This window comes from Periplaneta americana, chromosome 16 (assembly GCF_040183065.1).
Source record: "Periplaneta americana isolate PAMFEO1 chromosome 16, P.americana_PAMFEO1_priV1, whole genome shotgun sequence".
Classification (NCBI taxonomy): domain Eukaryota; kingdom Metazoa; phylum Arthropoda; class Insecta; order Blattodea; family Blattidae; genus Periplaneta; species Periplaneta americana.
In genome coordinates, this window is record NC_091132.1 from 48,300,513 (window position 1) to 48,317,634 (window position 17,122).

At 34.3% G+C, this 17,122-nt stretch overlaps 1 protein-coding gene across 1 annotated transcript in view; it reads right to left on the bottom strand.

Annotated features, from left to right (window-relative positions):
- Positions 1 to 281: 281 nt before the first annotated feature.
- LOC138691387 (sperm-tail PG-rich repeat-containing protein 2-like) overlaps positions 282 to 17,122 on the bottom strand; it is a 98,802-nt gene continuing 81,961 nt past the window's right edge. The window contains exon 4 of the mRNA XM_069813299.1: positions 282 to 692. Coding sequence (XP_069669400.1) covers positions 561 to 692 — 132 coding nt within the window. The 3' untranslated portion in view covers positions 282 to 560. The remainder of the gene's footprint in view (positions 693 to 17,122) is intronic.

Consider the following 17,122-nt stretch of genomic DNA (forward strand, 5'->3'; position numbering starts at 1 on the left):
TCGGGAATCTCTTTCATAACTGAGCTGCTGTTCAAAATTGGCTTGATATATTCAACTGTAAATCACCAGATTTCCTTAAAAGTGTAATCGTAAAAAGAACGTTGGGAGTCAGTCACGTAGAAGAAAAGATTATTGATTAGTTAAGTAAAATAAATAGTTTTTGTTTTAATAAAAAAAACTATGAAATTATGCATCAAACTAATACAGTATTTAACTTATCATTTACACGACTCATAATTTTAGGAACTAATCAAAGTGAAAATTATGTACAGCGTGTTTTAAATAAATTTACCGGAATGTTGAATTGTGTGTCCAATCAAGAACTCCAAAACATAGAGCGTCACATGATATTTTCATTACAATTATTACAGACATATTACATAACTGAAATAAATTAAACATGGCATGGTAGAACATTCATAAGAACATCACATAAATTTTACAATAGCATGTAAAAATAAGTTGTGCAAGACGAGATATTAGAATTTTAATTACATTTTTTTGAAAGGTATCAGGCAACGGCCAAACTGCAGCACGATTCACATAACGCCATGTTGTGCTCACTGGTGTTTCTTTGTGTTTTTCGCCATCTCCAACCCGGCTCTTTTGTGAATCTTGCGTCGAGATAGAGGATTACCCAGAGTAACGTTGAAGGTGTCCCTCAGCACCGTGTTAGAGTAGCAGGGGTGGAGCTGTGGAAACAAGAATGATGCTTCTCTCAACACAAAAACTTTACTGTGTGTTCTAAGTATGCATAAATAGGTATTTAAATAAAGTCAGTGATAAAACTGTAAGAATTAAATATCAGTAATATGTAAACGGTGTTAACATCAATCAACTTCTTAGCGCAGACGAATATAAACTTAGTAAAGATGCTTTCATGATAAGTAGGGGGCGGATGTTGATGAAAAGTCATCTTCTTATTTTTCACATTAAGACAATGTCTATTAATGTAGAAATCCTTTCTATGTTAATATCAACGTAAAAAATTAATTTCTTATATTGCATTTTTTGCATTTTTTTACTTTTTGAACTCATAGGTAATTTTTACATTTTTTCATATTTTTTGGTCAGTTTTAATATTTGAAGAACTTTTAGATCATTTTTGAATGCATTTTACTTCCTTCTTTACACATAGGCCTGTTATGAGGCCTATGTAACTACCTCTTTCGATCTCTTTATGTACCTAAATTGTATCAGTATGTAATTACTTAATTCCGATCCAGTTGTATGTTCAACTATGTAAGCAAGTTTTAATCCTGGTTGAGTGTAAGAGAAGGTCTTACGGCCTTAATTCTGCCAGGTTAAATAAAGCCATTATTAATTTCATTATTATTATTATTATTATTATTATTATTATTATTATTATTAAATCTTTTTCTAAGCAAACAGATCAAGATAGGTCCTACTAGTAATTACCTACTGAATAAGTGAATAATAGTGAAGTTTGAGTTTTATAGTTTGGAACAGACTCTAAAGTCCATCCCTCATTCCGCTGAAGGCTTCATCTCGCACAACAGAAGTAATATAAAATGCTTGACAACAACTTAGTTTAAGTGGGGGCTTTAACCACTACTGTTCTTTCGTTGGTACGAGGGTGTCTTTAGAATTCATATATGGAAGGAAGGAAACTTTCACAGTTTACTTGACAACAGGACGTTGTGTCCCCAATATGGTTGGGAAGGGATATACTACAATAGACAGTATTTTTAACACAAAGATTGCAAGAATGCAAGCTACGCCGCAATTTTTGTCATTTACACTCCCCATATGGAAGGTCTGGTAAGAAAAATGAAGAGCAAAAGGAGAAGGAAACGGAGAATGAAGGCACTGACAAGAACCATCCCTGATTGGAACACATTGTACACCCCCATTAAAATCCATAGTTTTCCCTTAAAACCTTCACTTTGTTGCATGATCTTTTCCTTCATCTCAGTCAAATTCCAGGAAGTTGCCTCCTTTCTCCGATATTTGCAGGGTAGTCATTGAAACAAGGTGACTAATTTTTAAGAAGTTGTGGTGCGAGTACGGTCAATAATATTTAAATATAATTTGCTTTTAATTTTGTGTCATTTTTCCATTATTTTAAGCACATTTTAATGATCATTTTAAGTAGATTTTTAGGTCATCAACATCCGCCCCCCTAGTGACAAGCTTTATTATGTCTACAGATAAGAGTTCCAAATAAAATAGTTTGGTTATTCTATAAGCAATATCAATTCTGCTTGCTGTACCTTAATCTACAGCTCCTACCAAAAGTTTAACAACACCCCTCCATAAGTGATATTTCTGTGGTGTTCGGGTAAAGGGGTATAAGCCATTTTTTTTTGTCTAGGTGGAATTTTGTTCCCCAGATGAACACACAAGTTAAATTATACAAGTGAGTGTGCAAAAATCAAAGAATACAAGCAGTTGATGTGTTTTATTTGTGTAGAAAATTATTTGTAATAAGGGTTCCAAGTTTAGTTTTAATTATTTATCTCCGAACTCATTTTTATGACTTATCTCCCTTTACCCAAACAACACAGATTTCATTTCTGTCCATCAAGTTACGTAAAACCCCCTGATGTTTATACAGGAGCCAAACGTCCAGGGCCACGTACTATTTTCCTTGATATTATCAGAATGACGAAAAGCGCTGAAATAATTCTCCCGTGTTTTGTTACAACATGCAAAGGTTTTGAGTCTTGCAGAACCAAGTGGATGGCATTCTCCTACCTCGCCAACTTCTTTCATTTAATGGCACGCCACTCGTACAATAGAACCGAATATTACAAGAGCTCCAATCAAGCCACTACTTTTAGGAACGTACAACTGAATATTGCAATAAAATAACCGGTATCAACTTGGGAGAAAGGGGGGAGAAGAAGAAGAAAGAAAGAGGAAAAAAGAAATAATACAAATAAATATTAAACAGTCAATTCAAGACACGATGGGAATTCAAGAAGTCCTGGAAAGAGACGAGTCGGTAAGGGTTAAGAGAAGAGAGGGAAAATCATGAAAACTTGATAAAGTTGCAGAGAGGGGAAGAAGGAGAGGCAGTGCTATAAGCGGGGATTAAACTCCTGAATAAGTAACGAAGAGGGGAGAGAAGATTGGACCAAATGTTCTGTACATGGCTGAGCGTGGCGGTATACGTGGGGCGCAGTCAAGCGGCGGCGACGTAGGAAGTGTGCGGGAACAGCAGCACAGCACGGCCGTGGTAATCGCCACGATAATAATAATAATAATAATAATAATAATAATAATAATAATAATAAAAAGGGACACGAGTACTAAACAACTTGTTTAATTTTATTCTTATATTTATCAAAATTAATTACGTCTGAATTAATTATCAGTATGGAATATTTTAATCTTGGCCCGTAAGTCTGGCTGTTATTTAGTTCAGTAGTTGTGAAACATTTAGGTCAGCGATGCAAAACTGTGCTACAATTGCGGCAGACGTCACAAGCAGAACACGTAACTCATCCCTTCCCTTCAACCCTCGCGTCATTGGATATGGTAGGGGAGAAGAGATAATTATACAGGATGATTCACGAGGAAAGGTAAAAAATTTAGGATGTGAATTCTGAAGTCATTCTGAGTCAAAAAGTTCATATGAATATAGGTCCGTTTTCGAACGGTTACGGAGATATGGCTCTTTGATTTCACAAAAACTTCTCAGATTCCATTGTAATAACTCGCATTTAGAGATAGATAACGAACAAATATAAAGTTTGTTGCGCTCGGGCGTGAATCGCGCTCATCGCTCGGGAGAGTTGCTCGTGGCTGTTCTTTATGCCGGATCCAAAATACGGTCGATTAGCGCCTCTCTCGTTTCCCCCTTCCTTTGCTATACCAAGTCTTTCATCCAATCCCATAGACAGTAAGTACTCTTCCATATGATACTCTTCTGTTCGGAAAGCGTCGTTCATATTCAGCGACGGCTCGCAAGGAACTTCCATAGCACAAACAATAAACATACACAATATCGGCGTATCCGGTACACGAAAATTTATAAGGCATCTTGAAAAACACAACTTAACACTTCTGATAACTGTACCTATATAACTACTGTACTGTAGGTAGCTGACTGAACTGCTGTGAATTGATGATAGTGTATTTGTGTTATCTGCGGTTCTGTGTCATTACATCAGACAAGGGCAGACGATTGGACATTTGTAATGCCCCACCACCCGGTTTCTTTCTCTTAACTACATCGCTCACAATGCAGATTCCAATATTACGTCATTCATTGCGATCGGTGACCTTGTCTCACGTTCTCACGTCAGCAGCATATGGTAACGTCTGATTCACATTGGGGCTAGACGTTTTACCAAAAAAAAAATTCCATCGTTCGAAAACGGACCTATGTTCATATGAACTTTTTCACTCAAAATGGCCTAAGATTATCGTATCATAAAATTTGTTACCTTTCCTCGTGAATCACCCTGTATATTTAGTGTACTGGCCAAATATCACTAATACATCATTGAAGGCTACGACCTTGTGGACGGGGGAACAAATTTTTTCTCCATGCTTCCACCCCTCTCTTCCCCAGTTCAACATCATTGATTTAGGTTCGGCTAAAGAACATGTCAGTCCCGCGCCGTTAGTGTCGTGGTCTAAGGCCTCCTCCCTAGGACTCGCGTTACGGAATGAGCTCTTGTTCGAATCCTTAAGGGGAAAGAAACTTTTTCATAAAATTTCGGCCAGTGTATGGGACCAGTGCTCACCCAACATCGTGATGCACTTGGGGAGCTACGATAGGTAGCAAAATCCGGTTACGAAAGATAGCTATGACGGCTGGGGGGTCATCATGCTAAGCACACAATACCTCCATTCTGATTGGATGATCGTCCACCTCTACTTCGACATATGGGTGTGATATCAGCAAGCGTCTGATCGGTCTGGATGCTTGAAGGGTTCCAGAGCCAAGATTATTATTATTATTATTATTATTATTATTATTATTATTATTATTATTATTATTATTATTATTATTATTATTATTATTATTGTGTCGAAATATAGAATACCAGAGAACATTTTAAATTGGCATCCAGACGGCAACAGACGAAAAGCAAGACCAAACTGAAAATGGATTCATGGAGTAAAGAGAAATATACACTATAATAGGCTTACAGAGGAAGATGCGGCAGGCAGATATTTATGGAGAACTAAAATTAAGTTTGGGTGAAGGAAAACTCCAGTTAAAATTATTATCATTATTATTATTATTATTATTATTATTATTATTATTATTATTATTATTATTATTCATTCGTTCATAGTTTTCTGCCAAGTGCAGGTCTTTCACTGCAAAAAACACTATTCTCCAATTTTTCCTATTTTCTGCCTTCCTACAGTATTTGTCTCCGCATATGATCCATTTACGGTATCTTACTGTCGTATTATTATTATTATTATTATTATTATTATTATTATTATTATTATTATTATTATTAAAGGACACGTCAAATTTCTTCTTGTAGAATAAACATATTTCAACATTTTGTGTTTTTGTTTCCAAATAAAGTTCCATGAATCTTTCACTAAATCATTATATTTTTCGGTGCGCTATTCCCGGATATATTTACTTATCGATAATGCATATTGAGAAAAAAACCGTGGAACAGTCCATAACAAATCGCTCTTCATGGACAGATATATGGCTTGCCAAAACTAAATATACGTTAACGAGGATCCCAAAACATGTACGGATGTAATTTTTAGTCCTGATACTCTACAGATGTGGAGTAGGGGAACTGTTAATCGAGGTAGGGGGAACAGTGTAGAACGTAGAACTCTGTGACACAGTAGCCGTGGGGGGAGGAAAATCATACCCAAAGAATCTGATCTCTGCACTCGAGTTCCCTGTGTATGTAGTTTAGTCTCTCCGTAATGCTTAACAGTTCAGTTGTTTCTTTTTTAGTTTATTAGACTAACACAAGACATAATAGAGTACTTTGATATGAAAAAACAAAACGAACAACATACTCTATTAAATATAAAAAAGTACTCAAAACTTTTGAAAGTGCTCTTGATAAAACAAAGAGAAATGATAAGCGCAGAAATCGAAATATTTTAAGAATATATGCTCTAAAGCCTTCTTTCTCCAAAAATATTTCATTCCAACTCACCACAAATTTAGCTTGGATTTCCTGCTTTTAAAAGCAATGCTGAAGCTGGTTGGCTGACACTTCTCAGATAATACACATACGACTATAGTCAGTCTAATAATGTGTACTGTCTTTTGTGGAAGTAAGGTAGAAGAATGGAATCAGCATACAACGAACGCGACAGAGATGTAAAACGCTACAGACTGAACTCTCAGATACACTCACAGAAGTAAGAACACTTCATGACAAAGGAAGAAGAGTTTCGTGAGAAGAATGTCGCCGTGATGTATAGGCAACTTCTCCGACAAGAAGATTCAACGGGCCAGTCTAACTTATTGAACGCAATGGAGTTTTTGTTTAGCTTCCTTTGGTTTGGTTGATGTGATTGGTTTAGTTTAACATAATTGGTGCTAATTCATTTGGTTCGATTTGGATACGCTGCTTTGATTGACTTAATATGGCTTTGTTGGTGCAATGGACTTTGTTTGCCTTCCTTGAAGATAACATTGGTTTGATTTAATTTTGTTCTTTTACAGTTAATGGTTATATTTGTGTGGTTGATTCGGTTTCTTTTCGGTAGTACGGTATTTTGTTGTTTAGTTTAGCCAACGTGATTTGTTGTGTGTGTGTGATTATTTCTTACTATAGGTTTGGTCAGTGTGATTTATTAAGTTAGACTTGAACAGCGTAACAGAATAAGTTTGGTTGATTTGTTGTTTGGTTTAGGCTCTCTGATGGTACCGTCTGTTTTGGTCTGTGTGATTGTTAATTGGTACCTACCGTGTGTTTTACCTGTATAATGAATACCATTTGATTTTTCCTCTGTGAAGCCTATATGATCGGTACATTCTGTTTGACTTGTATGATTAGTACCGTCTGATATGGTTTCTGTGGTAAGTATCGTGTAGTTTTGGTCTGTATTATTTGTATAATCTGATTTGATCTAGATTATTGATACCGTCTGATTTAATCTGTGTGACTGTTACCTTTGGTTCGCCTCTGTGATTGGTACCGTTTTGTTTGGGCTGTATGATTAATCAAACTTGATTACTTATGTAAGGTTGGTCATTGTAACTGATTTGTTTTGGTCTGGCTTTGATGAGTTTATTTAACATATGTTTGATTGGAGTTATTGGATTGGAATCGTTGTTTCAGTTTTATTGTCTCCTTTTAGAATTATTTAATGGTTTACAAATTTCATGCTTTTGTCAAAAATCGAACTCTAATTTCTAACATTATTACGGCTGCGATAATAATTTTAATCGTGATGTCAGGGAATTTCTTTATTTACTTTATTTCATTTAATGTATTGCATTGCTATTACAATATTATCATTGAAGTTTTAGGATGTGGAACAAGTCAAGAGTTATACAGGGACATCATTTTATTTTTACTAACATTTTTAATATTAACCTGACTATACCTTTGGATTAATGGTTCATAGCAGGAAACACCGTTTGCTACTCACTTCCACGATTGAAGTTCGAAGATTCTGGCGTAAAATACAAACAAATCACTTTACTAAGTATAGGAGGGAAGAAAAGTAGTCCATCCATTTACGTAAACCAGGAGATATCGTAAGTCTGAGTTTGATAATTTTCATTAGGTTTTTGTTTAATAAAAATACAGTACAGTATTAACAATAAGTGTTTTTACTCACAAACTGAGTTATCCATGCGAACGTATTCTTTATGCAGTGTATATTATACTGTCTACAGCACATTAGCGTACAATATAGAGAATGAAGTTAAATTGAAAAATAATCATAATATGGATATTTAAACACATTTTAGAAAATGGTGGCCGTTTATTTAGATACAGGCTTCAGTTCTTTTGTGCATATTATCGCACTATAGACTATTGCATCTAATTCCAATTACCAGTTTCGTCCAGTTAGTAACTCATGTTGAAATAATTCTATACCTATTATATAAAAGAGTACCTTACGCACTGTGAATTCAATCTTCACTTCTACCCGATCAGAAAAGATAAAATTACTCAGACATGCTATCTACTGTCCGACCAAGTGGTTATGTCGCAGGATCGTAGAAAGGGGGAAATCACGTAACAGTTAATTACTTTTATTGAAGTTATTTTGAACAGTTGCGGGTGAGGGAAATCGGGATGCGACGTAGGTAAACGGACGACAGTACCTGTGCGAAAATATGATTCAATATTGAAAACTCTTTCGTCACTGGAAAACGCGAACATATTTCTGGAACGTACTATACTCACTAACTCAATACTGTTTGGGTTTACTACGACCTGAAGGCGACTTTGACTTACACGCTTGGTTCTGTGAGGAGAACAGTTGGAAATTTACTAGTAGAGAGGGTGGGAGTGAAGTACATTAAAAAACTCAGCTACAATAAAAATTGAAGTAAAAATAAAATGATGTCCCAGTATAACACTCCAGTCACATATGAGGCGTTCAGAGCTAAAGTGGATCAAGTCACAAATTGACATAAATCGAGTTTAATTCATTTTATGATTATCAGAAGTTGGATGTTAAATATTATGTTTTATTTAACGACGCTCGCAACTGCAGAGGTTATATCAGCGTCGCCGGATGTGCCGGAATTTTGTCCCGCAGGAGTTCTTTTACATGCCAGTAAATCTACTGACATGAGCCTGTCGCATTTAAGCACACTTAAATGCCATCGACCTAGCCCGGGATCGAACCCGCAACCTTGGGCATAGAAGGCCAGCGCTATACCAACTCGCCAACCAGGTCGACCTGAAGTTCGATCTTTTTCGAGCAGTAATGGATCAAGTCTTAAGCATTTGCCGGTAGGTGACACCAGTCACTTTTGTTTCAGATTATTTGTTCACGATGTTCTAAGCCATAATAGATCAAGTCGTCAGACCGTTGCATCAATTAACATTTGTTTATATTTTATAAATCTAGAATTTGAGAATGAAGCAATAAAATTATTTTTAATGAAATTAGATCATCCACTAGAGCAAGTCAACTTTAAGTTCTATTATCTCAAAACTACGTCTCATGGACTTGATCCACTTTAGCTCTGAACGCCTCATATACGGACCTGTTAACTACATATTGAGTGAGCCTGTACTTCTGAAACTTTCATTACCTTTCTCAGAATTGGTAAGGTAACAATAACTGTAAACGTGTATGAAATCGGAATTCACATAGTATTCGAGATAATAATGGTTTAAATGGTGCGGAGTGACGTCAACATCCCGCGTTCCTATTGTAAATAGTGACAGTGACTACGCTGACCATACTTGTGCAACAAATTGTAACAATAGATGTTAAGTAGTGACTGAACGCACAGAAAAATCACGAAAGTAGTCTGGAAAGGAAGATAAAAAGTAAATTATGATTAGGGGTGAACAGACGTTCGAATATTACATGTGAACCAATACTGAAATATTACCATCATTGTACATTATTTATAACATTGTGATAAGTATTAAAGTATTTCATATAGTTGTACAAATAAAAAAGAGGGATATATTAATTGTTTACTATAAGAAATAGCCCGTAAGAAACCATTATATTTGGGGTGTCAGCATCACCCGGCGCGACTCAATGTTATAAAGTTGGGCGCGATTGTTCAAGAGTTAATAAGAAAGAACAACTCAAATAATGTATATCTCAGTTAATTCAGCGAGTTCCAACTGCCTAGGTACAACGGTAACCATACCATTCACATTGTCTGCGGCAATTTTAATAAATATCCATTTACTGCAGGCAGAGCTGCAATAATATCACATAATTACACAAATCTGCAAAACAATTAGTAGCAATTTTCAGGGATGATTAAATTCTGCTATAAATCAATCAAACGATTAGGTAATTAGTTACATGTACAGAGAAATGTTTCCGATAATCTCAGCCTCATTTAATTATTACAAAACAACTCTCGCGTAATGGTATCAATTCATTTTTAAAACTAATAAATCCGTGTAGTTGTTAATTACAGTCTCTCTTACGCGATATTTCTAGATATGTCGTTAGTGCTGGGACATATTCCTAGGAGAGCGACTAGTGTCAGTTTTTCAAGCCGAAAATCTGGTTCAAATCTTGCTCAATTCAAATCGAATTCGTGGCAGATGAAGACGAAGCAGTGACAGATAATCTTAATAGTACTTTGTTGAATTCATGTCTATGATGTAAACACGCGTAAATAACCTATTCCGTTACCCTCTTTCACTACTGACACTTTTCTCTTCTTTAACCTTCTCTTTTAACACCAACTTACAAGCCAATGCGATGTATGAGAGGGTATATATTTGGAAAAGCACTAGACAGATACACTTTGCGGGTATCTCTGGTCGGTGGTCAGCATTACAAAGGATCACCGTGAAGACAACACAGGAAATATAAAAGAGAGACAAAACTCAGTTCTGTAACGAATGATAAATTTCTTTCATTGTCCACACCGGAAATCAAACCAAGGGCATGTTGAATGGGAAGCACACACGCTATCTACTAACTAAAGACAGCGGGCAACACTGACGTCGTTCACTCTTCCAAATTCTTGACCTGTCACGTCTATATCAGGGAAGGTCAACGCGGGAGTTCTAGCCTTTAAACAAGGTGCATCAGTGACGTAGAATCTCAGAATTATATGCAGGCACACGCTTAAAAGATATTCTACGTTACTTTTACACTTCCCGTTTTGAACATGCTTGTATTCAACCTAAATTAACAGTATAAAATTAAACAATTTTGTGGAACGGAAATTCGACTTCGGTTGTCATGGAAATACATGAGACATATCCGATAAAATGAATGTGTACGAATCCTTTCCTACATACAAGAGAAGCCAGCATATATCTGTATAGTTTATTATAATCCATGGTGGTTGTAACATATTATTTTAAAAAATAATATTATTTATATGTGGTTTTATCACTCAATGTTGAAAAAGATATTGTGTGTAAACGAAAATGTGGATATTTGATAATGAGTTTAACAGCAGGAGAGAGTTGGGTAGTATCGGACATCGGGTAATATCGGACAGTGCGTTTCTTTCATCTACCACCATATGGTAGTACCTAAATGACATGGTTACGTTTCTGTATGCGACATCACAGAAACTTAACCATGTCAATCAGGTACCATCATCCTATGGTAGATGAAAGAAACTTATTGTCCGATATTACCCGATGTCCGATACTACCCAACTCTCCCCTAATGTTATGTGTATGAAAATTACTGTTGTTAGATTTTGTTGTTCTCTTGTAGTTCACTTAAAGTTCTAAGCAAATTTCAAACCGAAAAAGAAACAGCCTTTTTCAAGAAAAAAAGAAAGAATTTCTGGAGAAAAACGATGATTTAGATTAACGCTGTTGTCGATGTAGGCCTATAACTTAAGACGAATTTATTGCCATTCGTGTTTTGTTTAATAACATAAACATGCTGCATCTCAGGTTGTTCTTGTGATGGGTATATTTAGGTGCTTGGTGAGTTGGAGAACTGTTTAAAATATCGTTCGACGATATCTGTGATAGAGGGAATGTAACCGTCACATTTCTGGATATAAATACAAAACGTGATATAATATTTTAGCGTTATTTATCAAGAAGATAACCGATCATTTCAGCGACTTGAGATATATCATAAATATGTAAATTTAAAATATAATAAACCCACCGCATACATTACTCTCTTGTTTATAAGAAAGTGTACAATGCAGCCTGTGGACGTAAACAAGTTAAGAAAGTGCCAATGAAGGTAGTTGAGTTTTTAAAAACTCCATGATGAACATATTTCCACTGGTTACTGTTTACGACGTTTGGCAATGACATTGTTTGCCGAGAGTGAGAAAGATTTTTTAGCATTAAAGAGACTGAGAGAATGTCTTTGGTCAACTGTAGCCGTGGGATACTTGAAGACCCAATTACAAAGAATATTGAAGCATCCTGGAAATTGGTATTTGGATCATCTACTGGTATTCAGTCTGCAATAACTGTATGATTACTTATAATGTAACTGCTAGTATTAACGTCTCACCTCGTGCACTTAATATGCATTTCAGCCGTTCACTTGTGATTTGTAATTTTCATTTCGAAAATCAATAAATGAGCGTACTTCGAGCAGTGGTTTAAAATGCTTAACAGTAAACTTAAACTTGTAATTCACTGCTAAGAATAAACACATTGTTTAGGTTCCCAAAGGCGACGAAATAAACAGCAATTTAGATGTTGCATGAAAATAAATAATTTTTCTCAAAAACTTTGAGAGCACTTTTTAAACATAAAATCTATTAAACTACATTCCGAATCCCTGAGGACCGAATGACTCTCGTTTTATAATAAATTTAAAATTTTTTCAGCTTGTATTAAAAATAAATCTTTCAAATGTTTCGGGTGTCTTCCTTGATTAAAATTTCGATGTCGTTACGCACTACACAAGGAAATGACGTCTGATTTATGTTGAGTTATTTCATGATGAAACAAAATTGAGCGATTGTATAACTTTAAAAATACATACATCAAATTTTCACATTTCTACTCGATAAACATTTCAAGTCAAATTGTGTATTATATAAATCAGGCATCAAATGAGGCGTTGAGAGCTAAAGTGGATCAAGTCACAAATTGTCATAAATTGACTTTAATTCATTTTATGTTTATCTGAAGTTGGATCTTCTCCGAGCAGTAATGGATCAAGTCTTAATTCCAAGCATTCGCCGGTAGATGACACCAGTCGCTTTTGGCTCAGATTATTTGTTCACGATATTCTGAGCCATAGTGGATCAAGTCATCAAAACGTTGCGTCAATTAACATCACAATTGTTTATATTTCATAAATAAAGCATTTGAGAATAGAGCAATAAAATTATTGGTAGTGAAATTAATCCACTAGTGCAAGTTAAGTTTAAGTTCTATTATCTCAAAACTACGTCTCGTAGACTTGATCCACTTTAACTCTGAACGCCTCAAATATAGTCGTGACTATATCCGACAGATTATTCTACTGGCAATATTTGAAAAAATAAGTAAGCGAGTTTTCATAGGGTCGAGGATCAGCGACAGGTTAGGTTTAGTTTGTTTAGACTTTTGTTGCGTCCAGCATATTATGCTTTGGTAGACAGGTAGACAAATAGATTTACCCTATAGCTATGAAAGGACGACCCTTGACAGTAAAAGGAGTGTCTTGTCCACTGCTGTGGAGTGGAGTAACGGTTAGGCTTCCTGACCGAGCGGGCCAGGGTTCAAATTCTGATCGGGACAAGTTACCCGGGTGGAGTTTTTTCTGAGGTTTTCTCTCAACCACTCGAAGCAGAATTGCTGGGTAACTTTCGGCTTGGATCTCGGACTCATCTCGTCTTCATTAGTATCATTTTATTAATCATCTTAATAGTTACAGGTTGACTAGGAGGACAGGACAGGACAGAGAAGCCGCAGGGGCCTTCACTCTGAACAAACTCTGAGAGCTAAAATAAATTATTATTATTATTATTATTATTATTATTATTATTATTATTATTATTATTATTATTATTATTTTATTAAAATACGAAATAGGTATATTTTGATAAATCCTTATTTAATATTTATTAAATATACTGAAGTAAAGAATGTATATAGAAATGTAGCGCTTCTGCTCCTTGTAACTTCCACGAAATTGTTGCTTAAATATTATCAAATTTAACACTGTCGACGGAGAGCATACAGAAAATCTTATTATATTCTTTAACAACCACAAATAATTATGAGTTGAAGATCGGTAACAGAATAAAATTCGCTCTTATCTGCGCCTGAGACACACTGTGGCATGTGTGACCTTTATTTGGAGAGTGCTATCTATCTGGTTTCTTAACATTCCCAGAACAAAAACTTTCCTGGAATTATAGTGCTCAGGCAAATGCTGTCGTGTGATCGAAGAGAAACACTTAAAGCAAGGCATTGGAAAGAGCATTTCTGCGAAAGACCGAATTGTAGCACGAAATGATGTCAGTGACATTTAATCCAAAAGTGGCCCTTCAGAGTGGCAGTACTATAGGTTCAAAATTTTCTTGTTCCTTAACGGTTTTATAACACTTTTATCAAACAGATATGAGAAATGCCTGAGAACTCAAAAGAAAATTTATGAACGTTGTCGTTTCCACTGGGACTTTTCCTTACGTAAGTCCAGCTGAACAAGTTTCAATTCCCGCCCACTCTAATTTATGTACTAAATGTGCAGTCTCTTTTTTTGTATATTTCTTCTGCGTTGTGTCATTTGAAGAAATATCTTCAATAGCATAAAACCTCACTGCCTTTTATAATAATAATAATAATAATAATAATAATAATAATAATAATAATAATAACAATAATAATAATAATATAATAATGATAATAATAATAACAATAATAATAATGATCATCATCATATAATAATGATAATAATAATAATCATCATCAACATATAATAATAATGATAATAATAATAATTTATTTATTTATTATTAATATTTGTATGCTGAACAACAGCCAGAGGCCAATAGTTCAGCACAATACACAAACAGAAGATACAAAGGTGCAAAAACAAAATAAATAATATCTTAAATAAACAAAAACATACATAAATAAAATTGAGAACAAGAACAGTAAATACTAATAATCAAAACGAAACTATACCTTAAAAGGATCTAAATTGTGCCCATGCAAATTGGCATATTTTATGCATCTACAGACTGGAGAAAGTGATTTTGAATTTCTGTTATAAAAATTTTTTTGAAATCTTAAACCTTTTGTAGGAATACGAAGGCTGATAGGCCTATTGTTTATGATAATAATAATAACTCTTCGGAGCGATACGTTATACCTTCCTCTTCTCTTTTATCTAGGCACCATCTTTTACCACAACGAAGTGAAACAACTCGACTTCATTAGTAACTTATTATCATCGTTACTAGATTATTATTATTATTATTATTATTATTATTATTATTATTATTATTATTATAGACGAGAATCTGTAGTCTAGCTATTCGGAGCGATAGTCATACCTTCCTCTTCAGTTTTATCTACCATCTTTTCCCACAACAAAGAAACAAGAAAAGAAACAAAATTGAAATAAAAAATATTTTTCTGATACAACCTGGAATTTGTATATCAATTTCTGGAGGTCGTTTTAATTCTCTCCTAACACAACGAAATAGAACACTTCTTTATAGAAAAAAACATAATTTTAAAATGTCACTCGTGAAGATAAAAGTGATAGCCTTTAGAGGAAAATATGCTGTAAGGTGAAAAATAATAATAGTGAAGACCACAATAGAAAAAATATCACATTTTCAGTATCTAGGATGCGACATAAGCTATGAAAAATGTAAAGATTTTAATATTAAACTGTCAAAGATTCCTGATCACGCGCGTTACATGCTTTCCCCCCATTCAAAGCAACAGAACAAATATTGCAGCCGCAGTGCCCGCAGTCAGCACCTTGTATCACACAAGCGAAGGCGTAAAAATGGCGAAAGTAAGCAAAGCACAGTTTTTTGCGACAGTTAGTGACTGAGTTTGGTGCCAATGTATTTTCCACAGATGTAAGTATAGTCTACTATTTTCTTTATAAGGTCCCTGAGCCAAATAACGCCATGTATACCTTTAACGCCACCCTACTAAAATTTGTTAATGACACAAGTTTTCGGTAGTGCACTACTGTACCCTGAATTCGCTTGCAATCTAGTGATGAAATGAGTTACTAGCTGTCCGCTGACATTTACGAGTGACATTGTATTCCATCATTTTCCTGTTGTGTGTTGATAGTGAATGGCTGTTCTTATTTCAAGGTAAGAGGCAATATTTTATTTTGTGTGTTGAGCAAATAATAACTATATTAAACTATATATTTTCGTGATCCTTAAACATTCTTCTATATATAAAGTATTTGCTATCTATAAAATTTGAAAATGTTAGAGAAACAGGCCTGTAATGTTATCAAGTACTCAGTAGCGCTTTAACGCCATGTGGGTTAAAGGTCTACAGACAAAATTTTAGGTTATGTTAGTACTAAGGCTGACAGTACAGCATCAGTGTGAAAACATCAGGAAAGTCACTAAGCTTTCAACTTACAAATGTTCAGAATGTGCAGTGATTATATTGGTTCAATTGCTTATCGAACTCTAATTTTTTTTTCATTTTACATAACTTAATTTTTTTGTTTTACTTATTGGAAAAACATTCATATTAAACTAAGGTAAATCCTTTTGTGTTTAATAACACTCTATTGTGTCACATTGTCTCTTTTTTTTTAAGTAAGGAATCACTGGAAAACATATTTTCCTAATCCATTTGGTGTTTCAGTTTCAGATCAAGAATCTTTCATTAGTATTGAGTGATTTTGTATCTTTTATTAACAGAAACTCAAATTTAGTCGCTTAGTTCAATTTGTGTTGCTTAGGAAAAATAATTCATTAGCAATTATAAGTGTATAGGTTACTAGAAAATAGGTGGCGTTAATTGGACAACCTATTCCTAATAACGCCAGTTTACAAAGTTTTCCTATTTGAGTTCTAATTCTTGTTCGGTATACAATATATCCATTTTCATTGTGCTATTTTGTAAAGATAAGGTTACAGTTTCTATTTCATAATTTTCGTGTTTGTACATAACATATTTCCAGAGCAAAAGTGACTGAAGTGTTAAGGTGGCGTTATTTGGTACGTGTACCTTATTTTATTATTAAAAATCATGGTTATTTTTGCAAATTTTAATGCCATATTTTCAGAAATTTAAGGTCATTTTATAGGTGATTTTTCTGTGACTTTTAGGTCTTAAACTTCCGAGCCCTAATTATTATTATTATTATTATTATTATTATTATTATTATTATTATTATTATTATTATTATTATCAGGGAAAGGATTTATATGTAAATACATATTTACTTATAAAGCTAATATAATTTATATTTTGCATTATCTTTATGTTTCACAATGTGTAGGGTTGAAAAATCCTACTTTTATTTTCCATATTTTTCCATATTTTAGAGTTTAGTACATATTTTCGTTAATTTCCATATATTTTCCATATTTCATATAAAACAGTCC